General features: G+C 49.0%; 2 protein-coding genes across 2 annotated transcripts in view; both read left to right on the forward strand.

Moving 5' to 3' along the window:
- Positions 1-18,352, forward strand: part of LOC147119043 (uncharacterized) — a 453,069-nt gene that overhangs the window by 203,510 nt on the left and 231,207 nt on the right. The window lies entirely within an intron of this gene.
- The window catches only part of LOC147119047 (uncharacterized), a 230,851-nt gene continuing 218,160 nt past the window's right edge, over positions 5,662-18,352 (forward strand). The window contains 1 exon segment of the mRNA XM_085984018.1: positions 5,662-5,672. Within this exon segment, the coding sequence (XP_085840144.1) occupies positions 5,662-5,672 (11 nt within the window).

Below are 18,352 nucleotides of genomic sequence, written 5' to 3' on the forward strand. Positions count from 1 at the left end.
TAGTGACTCACTAAGCCACATACTGGCCTCCGTGACGCTGGATCAAGGCCACCCTCACCATCTATCCAGCTCCATGATGGATATCGCGGTAAACGGCCGCGCCACCAGTTGCCTGATCGACAGCGGGAGCACAGAGAGTTTCGTCCACCCCGACACGGTACGTAGCCACTCCCTCACGATTCTGCCAACGCACCATCGCATTTCTATGGCGTCCAAGTCCCAGTCAATGGACATCAGCGGCTACTGTGTGGTGACCCTGTCAGTAGGGGGCACTGAATATCAAAAATTTAAACTGCTAGTCCTGCCCCGTCTTTGCGCTGCCGTCCTGCTAGGGTTGGATTTTCAGTGCCACCTTAAGAGTGTCACACTAGCATACGGTGGACCCCTCCCCCCACTCACAGTCTGCAACCAACAACTTTTAAATCGCCCGCTGCAAACCACCTGCAGCCTTTCCACATTAAAAGTCCCCCCCCCTCCCCTGTTCGCTAACCTCACCCGCGACTGTAAACCCATCGCTACCAAAAGCAGGCGGTACAGTGCCGGGGACAGAGCTTTTATCAGCTCTGAGGTGGAGCGGCTCTTGAAGGAGGGCATTATCGAAGGTAGCACTAGCCCCTGGCGAGCCCAGGTTGTAGTCGTTAAAACCACTGCAAAACGCCGCATGGTAATCGACTACATCCAAACCATAAACCGGTACACCCAGCTGGACGCGTACCCCCTCCCTCGCATATCTGATATGGTCAATCAGATTGCGCAATACAAAGTATTCTCCACCATCGACCTTAAGTCAGCGTACCACCAGCTGCCCATCCGCCATGAGGACCGCCAGTATACTGCCTTCGAGGCAAACGGCCGCCTCTACCACTTCCTTAGGGTCCCCTTCGGCGTCACCAACGGGGTTTCGGTCTTCCAAAGGGAGATGGACCGAATGGTTGACCAGAACGCGCTGCGGGCAACCTTCCCCTATTTGGATAACGTCACCATCTGCGGCCACGACCAGCAGGACCACGACGTTAATCTAGCAAATTTCCTCCGTACGGCCCAACGGCTGAACCTAACGTACAATAAGGAAAAATGTATGTTTCACACCAAGCGCCTGGCCATCCTCGGCTGCGTGGTGGAGAACGGAGTCATCGGGCCCGACCCCGACAGAATGCGCCCCCTAATGGAGCTACCCCTTCCCCACTGCCAAAAAGCACTGAAGAGATGCCTGGGGTTTTTCTCCTACTACGCCCAGTGGGTGCCCCTCTATGCAGACAAAGCCAGGCCCCTCATCAAAGCCACCTCCTTCCCCCTGACACCAGAGGCGTGTGCAGCCTTCACTCTTATCAAGAACGATATCGCGAAGGCCGCAATGCACGCGGTGGATGAGTCCATCCCCTTCCAAGTGGAGAGCGATGCCTCCGACTTCGCCCTAGCCGCGACCCTTAACCAGGCGGGCAGACCCGTGGCCTTTTTCTCAAGGACCCTCCAGGGCCCCGAGACGAGACACTCCTCCGTCGAAAAGGAGGCCCAGGCTATTGTAGAAGCGGTGCGTCACTGGAGGCATTACCTGGCCGGGAAACGATTTACCCTGCTCACTGACCAGCGTTCAGTAGCTTTTATGTTTAATAATAAGCAGAGGGTAAAATCAAGAACGACAAGATCTTGAGGTGGAGAATCGAACTCTCCACCTACAATTATGATATCTTGTATCGGCCAGGGAAACTCAATGAGCCCCCAGATGCCCTATCACGTGGTACATGCGCCAACGCGCAGAGTGATAGGCTGCAGTCCCTCCACAATGACCTCTGCCACCCGGGGGTCACCAGGTTTTTCCATTTTATCAAATCCCGTAACCTGCCCTACTCCATCGAGGAGGTCAGGACCATGACCAAGAGCTGCCAAATCTGCGCCGAGTGCAAACCGCACTTCTATAGGCCGGACAGAGCAAGCCTGATCAAGGCCAACCGCCCCTTCGAACGCCTGAGCGTCGATTTTAAAGGGCCCCTCCCCTCCGCTGACCGCAATGTGTACTTCCTCAACATAGTTGATGAGTACTCCCGTTTCCCCTTTGCCATCCCTTGCCCAGACATGACCAGTACCACGGTCATCAAGTGTCTGAATGACATCTTCGCTCTGTTCGGGTTCCCCAGCTATATACATAGCGACAGGGGCTCATCGTTCATGAGCGACGAACTTCGGCAGTACCTGCTAACAAGAGGTATCGCCACGAGCAGGACCACCAGTTACAACCCCCGGGGGAACGGCCAGGTGGAAAGGGAGAACGCGACGGTTTGGAAGGCAGTCCTCTTAGCACTAAAATCTAAGGGCCTTCCGACCTCCCGCTGGCAGGAGGTCCTCCCTGCAGCGCTTCACTCCATTCGGTCACTGCTTTGTACTGCCACTAATGCGACCCCTCATGAGAAAATGTTCGTTTTCCCCCGGAAGTCTACATCGGGAACCTCGCTACCGGCATGGTTGACTTCTCCTGGGCCCGTCCTACTGCGGAGGCACGTGAGGACGCATAAAACGAACCCCCTGGTCGAGCGGGTGCACCTCCTACACGCCAACCCCCAGTATGCCTGGGTGACATACCCAGACGGGCGGGAGGACACGGTCTCCATACGAGATCTCGCACCCTCGGGTACCCCTGAATTACCACCGTTATCCCCCTTACCACCGTTATCCCCCTTACCACTGTTATCCCCCACCACCCCTCCCAACCCAACCCCTGCAGACGGCATGCCAAAGCCCCAGGAATCTTCGCCAACCACCCAGACACCAGACCCGACGTCGGATGCTGCAACACCACCGCCACCACCACGACGATCAGGACGTCAGACAAGGCCTCCTGATAGACTTAACTTGTAGTACCCTTCACCCCGCCGGACTTCACATTAAACAAGGGGTGAATGTGGTAAACCACTGTATTGTATATTGCCACCTCTGGGTGGCGCTGTGTATGGAGGCATGCCTCAGCTGACTCCACCCACCACTGTGTGGGTTTCGTTCAGACTTGTTCAGTCACTCACGAAGAAGCATGGTCTCTTCTTAGCTAATAAAAGCCTTATTCATCTCTTCTTTCGACTCATCATCTCTTCTTCGACTCACCACCTTTTATGAAGTAATTGATAAGCGTATCAGTACCTTCACCACAAGGACTGCAGTGGTTCATGAAGGCGGCTCACCACCACCTGCTCAAGGGCAATTAGGGATGGCCAATAAATGCTGGCCTTGCCAGCGATGCCCATATCCCATGAATGTAGAGGGAGCTGTATTCTGTATCTGTATTCTGTATCTCATCCCTGCTGTACCTGTCCTGGGAGTGTTTAATGCGACAGTGCGGAGGGAGTCTTAATCTGTATCTAACCCATGCTAATCATCCACTTAATTTTTTTAATAGAATAATAATGGGTGTCCTTGTGCACCAGTCGCTGAAGGTAAGCATGCAGGTGCAGCAGGCAGTTAAGAAGGCAAATGGTATGTTGGCCTTCGTAGCGAGAGGGTTCGAGTACAGGAACAAGGATGTCTTGCTACAGTTGTACAGGGCCTCGGTGAGACCACATCTTGAGTATTGTGTGCAGTTTTGGTCGCCTTATCTGAGGAAGGATGTTCTTGCCATGGAAGGAGTTCAGCGAAGATTCACCAGGCTGATACCTGGGATGGCAGGAATGACATATAAGGAGAGATTGAGTCGATTGGGCTTGTACTCGCTGGAGTTTAGAAGAATGAGAGGGGATCTCATCGAAACTTACAAAATTCTAACAGGACTAGACAGACTAGATGCTGGAAGGATGTTCCTGATGGTCAGGGAGTCCAGAACCAGGGGTCACAGTCTAAGGATAAGGGGTAAGCCATTTAGGACAGAGATGAGGAGGAATTTCTTCACCCAGAGAGTGGTGAACCTGTGGAATTCTCTACCACAGAAGGCAGTGGAGGCCAATTCATTAAATATATTCAAGAAGGAGTTGGATATATTTCTTAAGGCTAAAGGGATCAAGGGATATGGAGAGAAGGCAGGGACAGGGTACTGAATTTGGACGATCAGCCATGATCTCATTGAATGGTGGAGCAGGCTCGAGGGCCTGAATGGCCTACTCCTTCTCCAATCTTCTATGTTTCAATGTTTCTATGATGTATGAGGAGAGATTGGGTCGATTGGGCTTATACTCACTGGAGTTTAGCAGAATGAGAGGGGATCTCATTGAAACTTATAAAATTCTAACAGGACTAGACAGACTAGATATAGGAAGGATGCTCCCGATGGCGGAGGAGTCCAGAACCAGTGGTCACAGTCTAAGGATAAGGGGTAAGCCATTTAGGACAGAGATGAGGAGGAATTTCTTCACCCAGAGAGTGGTGAACCTGTGGAATTCTCTACCACAGAAGGCAGTGGAGGCCAATTCATTAAATATATTCAAGAAGGAGTTGGATATATTTCTTAAGGCTAAAGGGATCAAGGGATATGTGGAGAAGGCAGGGACAGGGTACTGAATTTGGATGATCAGCCATGATCTCCTTGAATGGCGGAGCAGGCTCGAGGGGCCAAATGGCCTACTCCTGCTCCTATCTTCTATGTTTCTATATCGCCGATCCTTCATCGTCACTGGGTCACAATCCTGGAACTTCCTCCCTAACAGCACTGTGGGAGTACCTTCACCTCAAGGACTGCAGCGGTTCAAGAATGCGGCTCACCACCACCTGCTCAGGGGCAATTAGGGATGGCCAATAAATGCTGGCCTTGCCAGCGACGCCCATATCCCATGAATGTAGAGGGAGCTGTATTCTGTATCTGTATTCTGTATCTCATCCCTGCTGTACCTGTCCTGGGACTGTTTAATGGGACACTGCGGAGGGAGTGTTAATCTGTATCTAACCCATGCTAATCATCCACTTAATTTTTTAATTAATCTCATCTTCTAAACCTTTCTAAAATTGTGCTAGTTGCCCATGCGCTGAGTGTATCCGAGCATTGCTCCAATGGACGGCACGTGGCTCATCCCGGTGTCTGAAATCACAGGAATCAAATTTCATTGATTTTCTCCTCCTCCTGGTGCTTGTTCTAAATGTATCTCTGCGCTCCTCAGACGACCGAGACAATGGCGGTGGTTGTTACCCAGAATGCTTGGTGCAGTAAAATAGGCCCTATCAATGCTGCAGGGGCCTGGTGCGCAGGCACGGCGTGGGGGCAGGACGGGTCCCGTGCGTGCGCAGTCAGTGCCCCCAGTCGGGTGATGGCGGCAGAAGGCGGAGAGAAGATTCTGGAGCGGGGAGGCGGAGGGGAGCAATGGAACTGGCGGGGAGCCTTAATAAACACCCAGTGTAGGCCTCAAGCCCCTGAATAAGATCCTATGGGTCCCGCGTTTGCCCCGAGTGGGGCAGCGGCTGCGGGGCTTTCTCCCGGTGACAGGCCCGGCTCAACGGCCGCCATCTTGAGAGGCCGAGTGTGCAGCGGGGCGCATGCGTGGCCCCCTTGGGCCAGGGAGCAGGAGGAGAGAATGTTGTCACTTTCTGTCCTGGACTCTCAGTGATGGCTTTTGTAAACTTCTTTCACAGGCTGTGAGAAGGGAAGGATTGACAGACGGGGAAACTCAAACCAAACTTCACATCAAGATCTCAGAGAGTCACTCCATTCATCAGGACCTGAAATTCATCGGCCTTTTGACTGTGGAGGGAGAAATGTTTGGGAGGTAAGTAGCACGGAGTCCAGTTCTATGGAGTACTGCTTCTACAGAATACTTAACTCGGGAATTGGGTGAGTGAGCGAATTCGGTGAGGTGGGGGTAAGAGGTGCTGCTTGATACATTAAAAATATAAACAACAAAGGGTTTAATTAGGACTGTGGGCTAAGTTACAGTAAACACCTAAAGCATATAACTAAATGTAATAAATTAAACAAGGTTATTAACTAGATTAAAAACTATTAATAGACAATTGGGTATTTCAAAACTTGAAAACCTAATTAGTTAAATAAAATACAATAGAGATGGCAGGGCAGGTGATGTGTTGCAGCTGTAGCATGTGGGAGCTGGTGGACCCCAGTGTGATCCACAGCAACCACATAGAGTCATAGAGGCACAGAAGGAGGCCATTCAGCCCATCGAGTCCATGCCGGCTCTCTGTAGAGCAATCCAGTCAGTCCCATTCCCCCGCTCTCTCCCCGTAGCCCTGCAAGTTTATTTCCCTCAAGTGCCTATCCAGTCTCCGCTTGAAAACATTAAGTGCCGCCGCTTCCACCACTTCCATCGGCAGTGAGTTCCAGGTCCTCACCAGTGGCTGCGTAAAAATGTTTTTCCTCACATCCCCCCTGAACCTCTTGCCCAAAACCTTAAATCTGTGTCCCCTTGTCCTTGTACCATCAACTAGTGGGAACAGCCTTTCCCCGTCTAGCCTATCCAAACCCGTCATTATCCTGTACACCTCTGTCAAATCACCCCTCAACCTCCTTTGCCCTAATGAAAACAAATCCAGCTTCTCCAACCTGTCCTGGTAGCAAAGATCGCCCATCCCCAGAACCATTCTGGTAAATCTCCTCTGCACCCTCTCAAGGGCCTTCACATCCTTCCTAATGTGTGGTGACCAGAAGTGTCTGCAGCTCGAGGAACTTCGGCTCAGAGTTGATGAGCTGGAGTCCGAGCTTTGGACATTGCGATACATCAGGGAGGAAGTTACCTGGACACTTTGTTCCAGGTGGCAGTCACACCCCTTAGGTTAAATCCTTCAAGGCTACCTTTTTCATCTAGGTAATAACCTTGTTTAATTTATTAAATTTAGTTATATGCTTTAGATCTTTACTGTAACTTAGCCCACAGTCCTAATTAAACCCTAGCTGTTTATATATTTTTTTATGTATCGAGCAGCACCTCTTACCCCCACCTCATCGAATTCGCTCACTCACCCAATTCCCGAGTTAAGTACTCTGTAGAAGCAGTACTCCATAGAACTGGACTCCGTGCTACTTACCTCTGGAATATTTCTCCTTCCACACTGAAAAGGCCGATGAATTTCAGGTCCTGATGAATGGAGTGACTCTCTGAGATCTTGATGTGAAGTTTGGTTTGAGTTTCCCCGTCTGTCAATCCTGCCCTTCTCACAGCCTGTGAAAGGAGTTTACAAAATCCATCACTGAGAGTCCAGGACAGAAATTGACAACATTCTCTCCTCCTGCTCCCTGGCCCAAGGCGGCCGCGCATGCATCCCGCTGCACACTCGGCCTCTCAAGATGGCAGCCGTTGAGCCGGACCTGTCATCGGGAGAAAGCCCCGCAGCCGCCGCCCCGCTCGGGGCAAACGCGGGACCCGTATGTTCTTATTCATGGGCTTGAGGCCTACATCGGGGGTTTATAAAGCCTCCCCGCTGGTTCCATTGCTCCCCTCCGCCTTCCCTCTCCGAAATCTTCTCTCCGCCTTCCGCCGCCATCACCCGACTGGCAGCACTGACTGAGCACGCGTCGGACCCGTCCTGCCCCCACGCCGTGCCTGCGCACCAGGTCCCTCAGCACATGGGCAACTAGCACAATTTTAGAAAGGGTTAGAGGATGAAATTAAATTGTAATAGTTTGTTATTCTATTAAAAAAATTAAGTGGATGATTAGCAGGGGTTAGATACAGATTAAGACTCCCTCTGCACTGTCCCATTAAACACTCCCAGGACAGGTACAGCAGGGATGAGATACAGAATACAGATACAGAATACGGCTCCCTCTACATTCATGGGATATGGACGTCGCTGGCAAGGCCAGCATTTATTGTCCATCCCTAATTGCCCTTGAGAAGGTGGTGGTGAGCCGCCTTCATGAACCGCTGCAGTCCTTGTGGTGAAGGTACTCCCACAGTGCTGTTAGAGAGGAAGCTCCAGGATTGTGACCCAGTGACGATGAAGGGTCGGTGATATATTTCCAAGTCAGGATGATGTGTGACTTGGAGGGGAACTTACAGGTGGTGGTGTTCCCATGCGCCTGCTGCCCTTGTCCTTCTAAGTGGTAGAGGTCGTGGGTTTGAGAGGTGCTGCCGAAGAAGTATTGGTGATTTGCTGCAGTGCATCTTCTGGATGGAACACACTGCAGCCACAGTGTGCCGGTGGTGCAGTGAGTGAATATTTAAGGTGGTGGCTGGGGTGCCAATCAAGCAGCTGCTTTGTCCTGGATAGTGTCAAGCACTCATCCAGGCAAGTGGAGAGTATTCTATCACACTCCTGACTTGTGCCTTGTAAATGGTGGAAAGGCTTTGAGGAGGCAGGAGGTGAGACACTCGCCGCAGGATACCCAGCCTCTGACCTTTGGAATTCTCTTCTCCAGAGAGCTGTGGAGGCTGGGTTTTTGAATGTGTTTAAGGTGGAGATAGACAGATTTTTGAATGATAAGACAGTCAAGGGTTATGGGGAGCGGGCAGGGAAGTAGAGTTGAGGCCAAGATCAGATCAGCCATGATCTGATTGAATGGCGGAGCAGGCTCGAGGGGCCAAATGACCTGCTCCTGCTCCTACGTCTTATGTTCTTGTGTCTCTCATCTGCTCCGGCCGCCGCGCTGAGTTGTGGCTGGCTCCGCCCTCTCCTGCTCCACAGGCGCCCGGCCTGCACCGCGCATGCTCAGCACACACCCTGGGCCACTGTCAATCATCCTCCCCCGTGCCTGCGCGCTGGGCCCCTGAGCTCCAGGCTGCCGCGCGGGGCTTTCTTTGTAAAGTCGGTGTTGATTAAGAGCCGCAATCGGTAAGGGAAAGTGAGTTTTGCGAGGGGGCGGAGTGAACCGCAGCACGTGATCGCGGGGCCTGTGACTGACGGCAGCTCTGACCAATAGGAAGAGCGCGGGCGGTGCCGACTGGCGGCGGGTCTTCCAACCAATGTCGGCATGGCAAGGGGGCGGGGCCTCCTTTGCAGCTCAGGTGCGCTGGGGCCGATTGTGACGCGCTGTCCCCAGGTGAGAGCAGCTCAGTCAGCACAGAGCTGGGGCTGGAATCTGGGAGAGGGGCCGCAGGCAGCGGGCCTGGCAAAGTGGCAATCACTGATTGAATAATAAACAGGGGTAAGGGGACACTAACCTAACATCAGATATATATTAATGAATACTTTACGTCTGTTTTCACAAAAGAGCGGGACGATGCAGACATCGCAATCAGGGAGGAGGTGTGTGAAATATTAGATGAAATAAACATAGTGAAAGAGGAAGTATTAAGGGGCTTAGTATCTTTGAAAGTGGTTCAATCCTCAGGCCCGGATGAAATGTATCCCAGACTGTTAAGAGAAACAAGAGAGGAAATAGCAGAGGCTCTGACCATCATTTTCCAATCCTCTCTGGCTACAGGTGTAGTGACGGAGAACTGGAGGACTGCTAATGTGGTACCACTGTTTAAAAAGGGAGAAAGGGATAGACTGAGTAATTACAGGTCAGTCAGCCTAACATCGGTGGTGGGAAAATTATTGGAAAAAATTCTGAGGGACAGGATAAATCTTCATTTAGAAAGACACGGAATAATCAGGGACAGACAGCATGGATTTGTTAAGGGAAGGTCGTGTCTGACTAACTTGGTTGCATTTTTTGAGGAGGTAAGAAGGAGGGTTGATGAGGGGAGTGCATTTGATGTAGTCTATATGGATTTTAACAAGGCTTTTGATAAGGTCCCACATGGCAGACTGGTCATGAAGTAAAAGCCAATGGGATCCAAGACAAAGTGGCAAGTTGGATCCAAAATTGGCTCAAAGGCAGGAAACAAAGGGTAATGGTCGAAGGGTGTTTTTGTGACTGGAAACTGTTTCCAATGGGGTTCCGCGGGGCTCAGTACTGGGTCCTTTGCTTTTTGTGGTATATATCAATGATTTGGACTTGAATGTAGGAAGTATGATTAAGAAGTTTGCAGATGATACAAAAATTGGCCGTGTGGTTGATAATGAACCAGGGGGCAAGCAACCTTAGATTTGGTCCTGTGTAATGAGACAGGATTAATTAAAAATGTCCTAGTAAAGGATCCCCTTGGAATGAGTGACCATAACATGGTTGAGTTCCATATTCAATTAGAGGGTGAGAAGGTTGGATCTCAAACAAGCGTGCTGAGCTTGAATAAAGGAGACTATGAAGGTATGAGAGCGGAATTAATTAGAGTGGACTGGGAAAATAGATTAAAGGGTAAGATGGTACATGAGGAAAAAAGGGTGTAAAAGAAAAGATAGCCATCCGTGGCTAAGTAAAGTAATTAAGGATAGTATCCGACTAAAAACAAGGGCATATAAGGTAGCCAAATCTAGTGGGAGGATGGAAGATTGGGAAGTCTTTAAAAGACAGCAAAAAATAACAAAAAGATTGATTAAGAAAGGGAAGATAGATTATGAAAGTAAATTAGCAAAAAATATAAAAACAGACAGTAAAAGTTTCTATAGTTATATAAAAAGAAAAAGGGTGGCTAAAGTAAATGTTGGTCCCTTAGAGGATGAGACCGGGAAATTAATGGTGGGAAACATGGAGATGGCAAAAACACTGAACAATTATTTTGTATCAGTCTTTACAGGAGAAGACACTAAGAATATCCCAACACTGGACAAACAGGGGGCTCTAGGGGGGGAGGAACTAAATACAATTAAAATCACTAAGGAAGTGGTACTTGGTAAAATAATGGGACTCAAGGCGGATAAATCCCCTGGACCTGATGGCTTGCATCCCAGGGTCTTGAGGGAAGTAGCGGTAGGGATTGTGGATGCATTGGTAATAATTTTCCAAAACTCACTGGACTCAGCAAAGGTCCTGGCAGATTGGAAAACTGCTAATGTAACACACTTATTTAAAAAGGGTAGTAGGCAGAAGGCTGGAAACTATAGACCTGTTAGCCTAACATCTGTGGTTGGTAAAATGTTAGAGTCCATTATTAAGGAGACAGTAACGGGACATTTGGATAAACATAATTTAATAGGGCAAACTCAGCATGGTTTCATGAAGGGGAAGTCATGTTTAACAAATTTGCTTGAGTTTTTTGAGGAAGTAACATACAGGGTGGATAAAGGGGAACCAGTGGACGTAGTGTATTTAGACTTCCAAAAGGCATTTGACAAGGTGCCACACAAAAGATTATTGCTCAAGATAAAAAATCACGGGATTGGGGGTAATATTCTGGCGTGGGTGGAGGATTGGCTCTCTAACAGAAAGCAGAGAGTTGGGATAAATGGTTCGTTCTCAGATTGGCAACCAGTAACTAGTGGTGTTCCGCAGGGGTCAGTGCTGGGTCCCCAACTCTTTACAATCTATATTAACGATTTGGAGGAGGGGACCGAGTGTAACATATCAAAGTTTGCAGACGATACAAAGATGGGAGGGAAAGTAGTGAGTGAGGAGGACATAAAAAACCTGCAAAGGGACATAGACAGGCTAAGTAAGTGGGCAGAGATTTGGCAGATGGAATACAATACTGGAAAGTGTGAGGTTATGCACTTTGGCAGGAAAAATCATAGAGCAAGTTATTATCTTAATGGCAAGAAACTGGAAAGTACTGTAGTACAAAGGGATCTGGGGGTCCTGGTGCACGAAACTCAAAAAGTTAGTATGCAGGTGCAGCAAGTGATTAAGAAGGCCAATGGAATGTTGGCTTTTATTGCTAGGGGGTTGGAATATAAAAACAGGGCGGTATTGCTGCAGTTGTACAAGGTATTGGTGAGGCCGCACCTGGAATACTGCATACAGTTTTGGTGTCCATACTTAAGAAAAGACATACTTGCTCTCGAGTCAGTACAAAGAAGGTTCACTCGGTTAATCCCGGGGATGAGGGGGTGGTCATATGAGGAGAGGTTGAGTAGATTGGGACTCTACTCATTGGAGTTCAGAAGAATGAGAGGCGATCTTATTGAAACATATAAGATTGTGAAGGGGCTTGATCGGGTGGATGCGGTGAGGATGTTCCCAATGATGGGTGAAACTAGAACTAGGGGGCATAATCTTAAAATAAGGGGCTGCTCATTCAAAACTGAGATGAGGAGAAACTTCTTCACTCAGAGGGTGGTAGGTTTGTGGAATTTGCTGCCCCAGAAAGCTGTAGAAGCTACATCATTAAATAAATTTAAAACAGAAATAGATAGTTTCCTAGAAGTAAAGGGAATAAAGGGTTACGGGGAGCGGGCAGGAAATTGGACATGAGTCTGGGTTCGGAATGGTCATGGCCCTGTGGGTAGTGGAGCGGGCCCAGGGGCCGTGTAGCCTTGTTCTGCTCCTACTGTGTTCTAATTCTGTTAGATTTCAGGAGATGGTTTTATTCCTGTTCCTGGCTGGGGTGGAGATCGCCTTTACAGAAGGTAAGTACTGTAGAAAATATAGGGACAGAGTGATCTCCTGGAAGAATTTCGATCGCCTAGATGGGTCGGAGAGGAATTTCCCAGATTTTTTTCTCCCAAATTGGCCATTGGGTCTTTATCTGGTTTTTCGCCTCTCCCGGGAGATCACATGGGTTCGGGTGGATGCAGAGTGATAGAAGATTTGAGGTTAGGATCAGATCAGCCATGATCTTATTGAATGGTGGAGCAGGCTCGAGGGGCCGATTGGCCTACTCCTGCTCCTATTTCTTATGTTCTTATGTTCTTATGTTCTAAGACAGCTGCAGACTGCAGGAAGATATCAATGGCCTGGTCAGGTGGGCAGACAAGTGGCAAATGGAATTCAATCTGGAGAAGTGTGAGGTAATGCATTTGGGGAGGGCGAACAAGGCAAGGGAATACACATTAAATGGTAGGACACTGAGAAGTGTAGAGAATCAGAGGGACCTTGGAGTGCATGTCCACAGATCCCTGAAGGTAGCAGGACAGGTAGATAAGGTGGTTAAGACAGCACACGGGACACTTGCCTTTATTAGCCGAGGCATAGAATATAAGAGCAGGGAGGTTATGCTTGAACTGTATAAAACACGAGTTAGGCCGCAGCTAGAATACTGCGTGCAGTTCTGGTCACCACATTACAGGAAGGATGTGATTGCACTAGAGAGGGTACAGAGGAGATTTACAAGGATGTTGCCTGAGCTGGGGAATTTTAGCTATGAGGAAAGGCTGGATAGGCTGGGGTTGTTTTCTTTGGAACAGAGGAGGCTGAGGGGAGACCTTATTGAGGTGTATAAAATTATCAGGGGCATAGATAGAGTAGATAGGAAGGACCTATTTCCCTTAGCAGGGAGGTCAATAACCAGGGGGCATAGATGTAAAATAATTGGTCGGAAGGTTTAGAGGGGATTTGAGGAAAATTTTATTTCACCCAGAGTGCTGTGAGGGTCTGGAACTCACTGCCTGAAAGGGTGGTAGACGGAGAGACCCTCATCACATTTAAAAAGTACTTGGATATGCACTTGAAGTGCTGTAACCTACAAGGCTATGGAGGATAGAATGTCCCATTCCCCAGGCACGGACATCCAGCACCTCGATCACAGCAACAATTCACAAAACAATGGCAATATAACTTGGAGCAGAGACGGTTAAGTGGAGCTGTGATTGAGGTGCTCAAAATTATGAGGGGATTTGATCGAGCAAACAAGGAGAAGCTGTTGTCACTGGCAGGAGGGTCAGTAACGAGAGGACACAGATTTCAGGTCATTGGCAAAAGAATCTAGAGAGGAAATGAGACTTTTTTTTACACAGCGAATTGTGATGATCTGGAATGCATTGCCTGAATGGGAGGTGGAAGCAGATTCAATAGTAACTTTCAAAAGGGAATTGGATATATAGTAAAGGGAGAAATTTGCAGGGCTGTGGGGAAAGAGCAGGACAGTGGGACTAATTGCATCGCTCTTTCAGAGAGCCGGCACCAGCACGATGGGCCGAAAGGCATCCTACTGTGCTCTATGACATCAGCTTCTCTCTGCTCATGAGTACTGAGGGAACAGGGAATAATTTTTAAATCCAGCCCAGTTATTGGGGGCTCTTAACATTAAAAAGCCCCAGTTGCCTGAATTAACATGGTTCAGTCCTGGATGTGCTTAAATGCATCGGAAACAGTGGAATCGACCCCCCGCAGTCACACTGTGGACACTCTGGTGTGTCAGCGGGTGGGATACACCAGGGAATCCCTTTCCACACACTGAGGTTGACTCTAATGATCGGGAGTGCTAGAGTTTCGGATACTAGATAATCAAGCTCACAAGAACTCAAACTGTCTCTCCAGGCTTTATTAAGATGCTGCATAACACAGATCGGGTGATAATTCCCTCAATCTGGAGAATAGAAGTACAGTGGATTCACGCGCGATCTTCTCGCGTCTGTTCCATCTGACAACTGCTTAAGTGGCCTGTTCTTATACACAAGCTTGGTTACCGCTCAGGAAATGGGATTGTTTGGACCCGTCTGTTGACCGCCTCCTGAACTCCTGCTAATTCAGGGAATTTAGTCCATCTGTGACCAGACTATAACCACAAGCCCGTCTGGTTATCACACCTATACGGTCCGTGAGGTTATTATTAGATTCACACCCAGACGTTGTGCCTTCACTTGTCTGGCACTTCATCCCATAACACGTGTACAGGAGCTCAGTAATGTTTCATTCATCAGAAAAAGACAAAGTAAAACAACATACTGGTCAGCTTAACAGAATCTCATCATATTTATGGGGCCATAAATATAAAAGTCACCAATAAATCCAGGAGGGAATTCAGAAGAAACTTTTTTATCCAGAGAATGGTGAGAATGGGGAACTCGCTACCACAGGGAGTAGTTGAGGTGAACAGCATAGATGGATTAATGAGGAAGCCACACAAGGGAGAAAGGAATGGGAGGAGATGTTGATCGGGTTAATTGAAGTAGGGTGGGTGTGGAGCATAAACACTGGCATGGACCAGTTGGGCCGAATGGCCTGTTTCTGTGCTGTACATTCTATGTAGCACCATGAACTGTCAAAAGAAGGGAATCATCAGCACAACAGTCTTAAAGATTAAACAGCAGTCCAAGAATTTATAAAACATTCAACCATTCCACGTTCATGTCACCCCAGATGTCACAGGGTCCTGTGCTACAGAAGTGTGAACTCGCTGGTGTGTCAGTAGGTGGGATGACCGAGTGAATCCTTTGCCACACACGGAGCAGGTGAATGGCCTCTTTCCTTCTTTCTCCAGCTGGTGTGTCTCCAGGTCCTTTGACCATTTAAAGCTCTTACCACAGTCAGAACATTGAAATGGTCTTTCATCAGTGTGAACTTGCTGGTGTCTCAACAGGAAGGATGACTGAGTGAATCCCTTCCCACACACGGAGCTAGTGAACGGCCTCTCCCCAGTGTGAACTCGCTGGTGTCTGTTCAAAATCCCAGCGCTTTTAAAGCTCATCCCACAAACAGAACATGTAAATGGGCTCTCATCGGTGTGAACTCGCTGGTGTTGCTTCAGATCCTCAGAGGTTTTAAAGCTCTTCCCACAGTCAGAACATTTAAATGCTCTCTTATCAGTGTGAACTCGCTGGTGTCTCAACAGGTGGGATGACTGCGTGAATCCCTTCCCACACACAGAGCAGGTGAACGGTCTCTTTCCTGCTCTCTCGAGCTGGTGTCCCTTCAGCTCCTGGAACATTTGAAAACTTTTCCCACAGTCGGAATGTTTCACCGGCCTCTCCCCAGTGTGAACTCGCTGGTGTGCCAGCAGATTCGAGGACTGAGTGAATCACTTCCCACAGACGGAGCAGGTGAACAGAATCTCTCCTGCTCTCTCCAGCTGGTGTCTCTTCAGATCCTGGGACCTTTTAAATCTCTTCCCACAGTCAGAACATTTAATCGGTCTCTCATCACTGTGAACAAGCTGGTGTCTCAGGAGGGTGGCAGAATGAGAGAATCACTTCAAAAACACGGAGCAGGTCAAAGGTCTCTCATCGGTGTGGACAAGCTGGTGTCTCAGTAGCATGGAGGGTGCAATTAATCCCTTCCCACACACGGAGCGGGTTAAATGTCTCACCCTCGTGTGATCTTGCTGGTGTATCATCGGAGCGGATGGCTGAGTGAATCCCTTCCACACACGGGGCCCGGGTTTCCCCCAGTGTGTAGGCACTGGTGTCACTTCAGGTATTTGTAGATTCTGAAGCTCTTTCAGAACATTTAAAAGGTCTCTCATCAGTGTGAACTCACGGGGGTGCCAGCAGATTAAAGGAGCGATTGAATTAGGTCCTGATGAATCGCGTAACTCTGTCAGAATTTGAGGTGATGTTTGGTTTGAGCTTCCTGTCTGTAAATGCTCCACTTCTAAAACCCTGTAAAAGGAGTGCAGAAAGGGTAAGGGGGGAAGCAGGAACTTTTTGGGCTAATTTTGCCTCAAAGAACAAACAGGGCAGTGCCGGTCCCACTGGTGTCCAGCCATGCCCACAATAACCAGCAGGCCAGAAACAGCCCAATCCACTTCACTGACTTGGCCCTGAAGTCAAATCAAGTCTCATCAAATGACATCCTTTGTGACAAAGGTAAACTATCTCTCCTCATCCTCCCTGTCTTGTCTGCAGTCTTTGACACGGTTGACCACTCCATCCTTCGCCAATGCCTCTCCACCATCGTCCAGCTGGGTGGGACTGCACTCGCCTGGTTCCATTCTTATCTATCTAATCGTAGCCACAGAATCATCTGCAACGGCTTCTCTTCCCGCTCCCGCATCGTTACCTCTGGTGTCCCCCAAGGATCTATCCTTGGGCCCCGCCTATTTCCCATCTAAATGCTGCCCCTTGGTGACATCATCTGAAAACACAGCGTCAGTTTCCACATGTACGCTGACGACACCCAGCTCTACCTCACCATCATTTCTCTCGACCCCTCCACGATCTCTAATCCGGTTCTGGGTGAGCAGAAATTTTCTCCAATTAAATATTGGGAAGACTAAAGCAATTGTTTTCGGTCCCCGCCACAAACTCTGTTCCCTAGCCACTGACTCCATCCCTCTCCCTAACATCTCTCTGAGGCTGAACCACACTGTTCACAACCTTGGTGTCATATTTGACCCTGAAATGAGCTTCCGAACACATATCCACAGCATAACAAAGACCGCCTATTTCCACCTCCGTAACATGGCCCGTCTCCACCCCTGCCTCAGCTCATCCGCTGCTGAAACCCTCACCCAGGCCTTTGTTACCTCTAGACTTAACTATTCCAACACACTCCTGGCTGGCCTCCCACATTCCACCCAATGTAAACTTGAGGTGATCCAAAACTACCTGTGTCGTAACTCAACACCAAGTCCCGTTCACCCATCACCCCTGTGCTCACTGACCTACATTGGCTCCCGGTTAAGCAATGCTTCGATTTCAAAATTCTCATCCTTGTTTTCAAATCCCTCCATGGCCTCGCCCCTCCCTATCTTAGTTATTCCCTTCAGCCTCACAACCACCCGGCCCCCGCGATAGAATCATAGAAAAATAATGACACGGAAGGAGGCCATTTGGCCCATCTTGTCTGTGCCAGCCGATTAAATGCTATCCACACAAATCCCACTTTCCAGCACTTGGTCCGTAGCCTTGTAGGTTACGGCACTTCAAGTGCACATCCAAGTACTTTTTAAATGTGATGAGGGTTTCTGCCTCTACCACCCTGTCAGGCAGTGAGTTCCAGACCCCCACCACCCTCTGGGTGAAAACATTTCTCCTCAACTCCCCTCTAAAGCTCCGACCAATTTCTTTAAATCTATGCCCCCTGGTTGTGGACCTCTCTGCCAAGGGAAATAGGTCCTTCCGATCTAGGCCCCTCAGAATTTTATACACCTCAATCAGGTCTCCCCTCAGCCTCCTCGGTTCCAAAGAAAACAACCCCCCCTCCACCCCCCCCCGAGACATCTGCGCTCCTCCAATTCTGCCCTCTTGAGCGTCCCTGATTATAATCGCTCAACCATCAGTGGCCGTGTCTTCTGTTGCCTCGGCCCTAAGCTCTGGAATTCCCTCTCTGAACCTCTCCGCCTCGCTATCCTCCTTTAAGGCATAGAAACATAGAAGATAGGAGCAGGAGTAGGCCATTCGGCCCCTTGAGCCTGCTCCACCATTCAATGAGATCATGGCTGATCATCCAAACTCAGTACCCTGTCCCTGCCTTCTCCCCATATCCCTTGATCCCTTTAGCCTTAAGAAATATATCTAACTCCTTCTTGAATATATTTAGTGAATTGGCCTCCACTGGCTTCTGTGGTAGAGAATTCCATAGGTTCACCACTCTCTGGGTGAAGAAATTCCTCCTCATTTCTGTCCTAAATGGCTTACCCCTTATCCTTAGACTGTGACCCCTGGTTCTGGACTCCCCCGTCACCAGGAACATCCTTCCTGCATCTAGTCTGTCTAGTCCTGTTAGAATTTTATAAGTTTCAATGAGATCCCCTCTCATTCTTCTGAATTCAAGAGAATACAGGCCTAGTTTACTCAATTTCTTCTCATACGACAGTCCCGCCATCCCAGGAATCAATCTTGTGAAACTTCA

This window comes from Somniosus microcephalus, chromosome 4 (assembly GCF_052327205.1).
Source record: "Somniosus microcephalus isolate GS21.2 chromosome 4, FLI_Smic_1.0, whole genome shotgun sequence".
Classification (NCBI taxonomy): domain Eukaryota; kingdom Metazoa; phylum Chordata; class Chondrichthyes; order Squaliformes; family Somniosidae; genus Somniosus; species Somniosus microcephalus.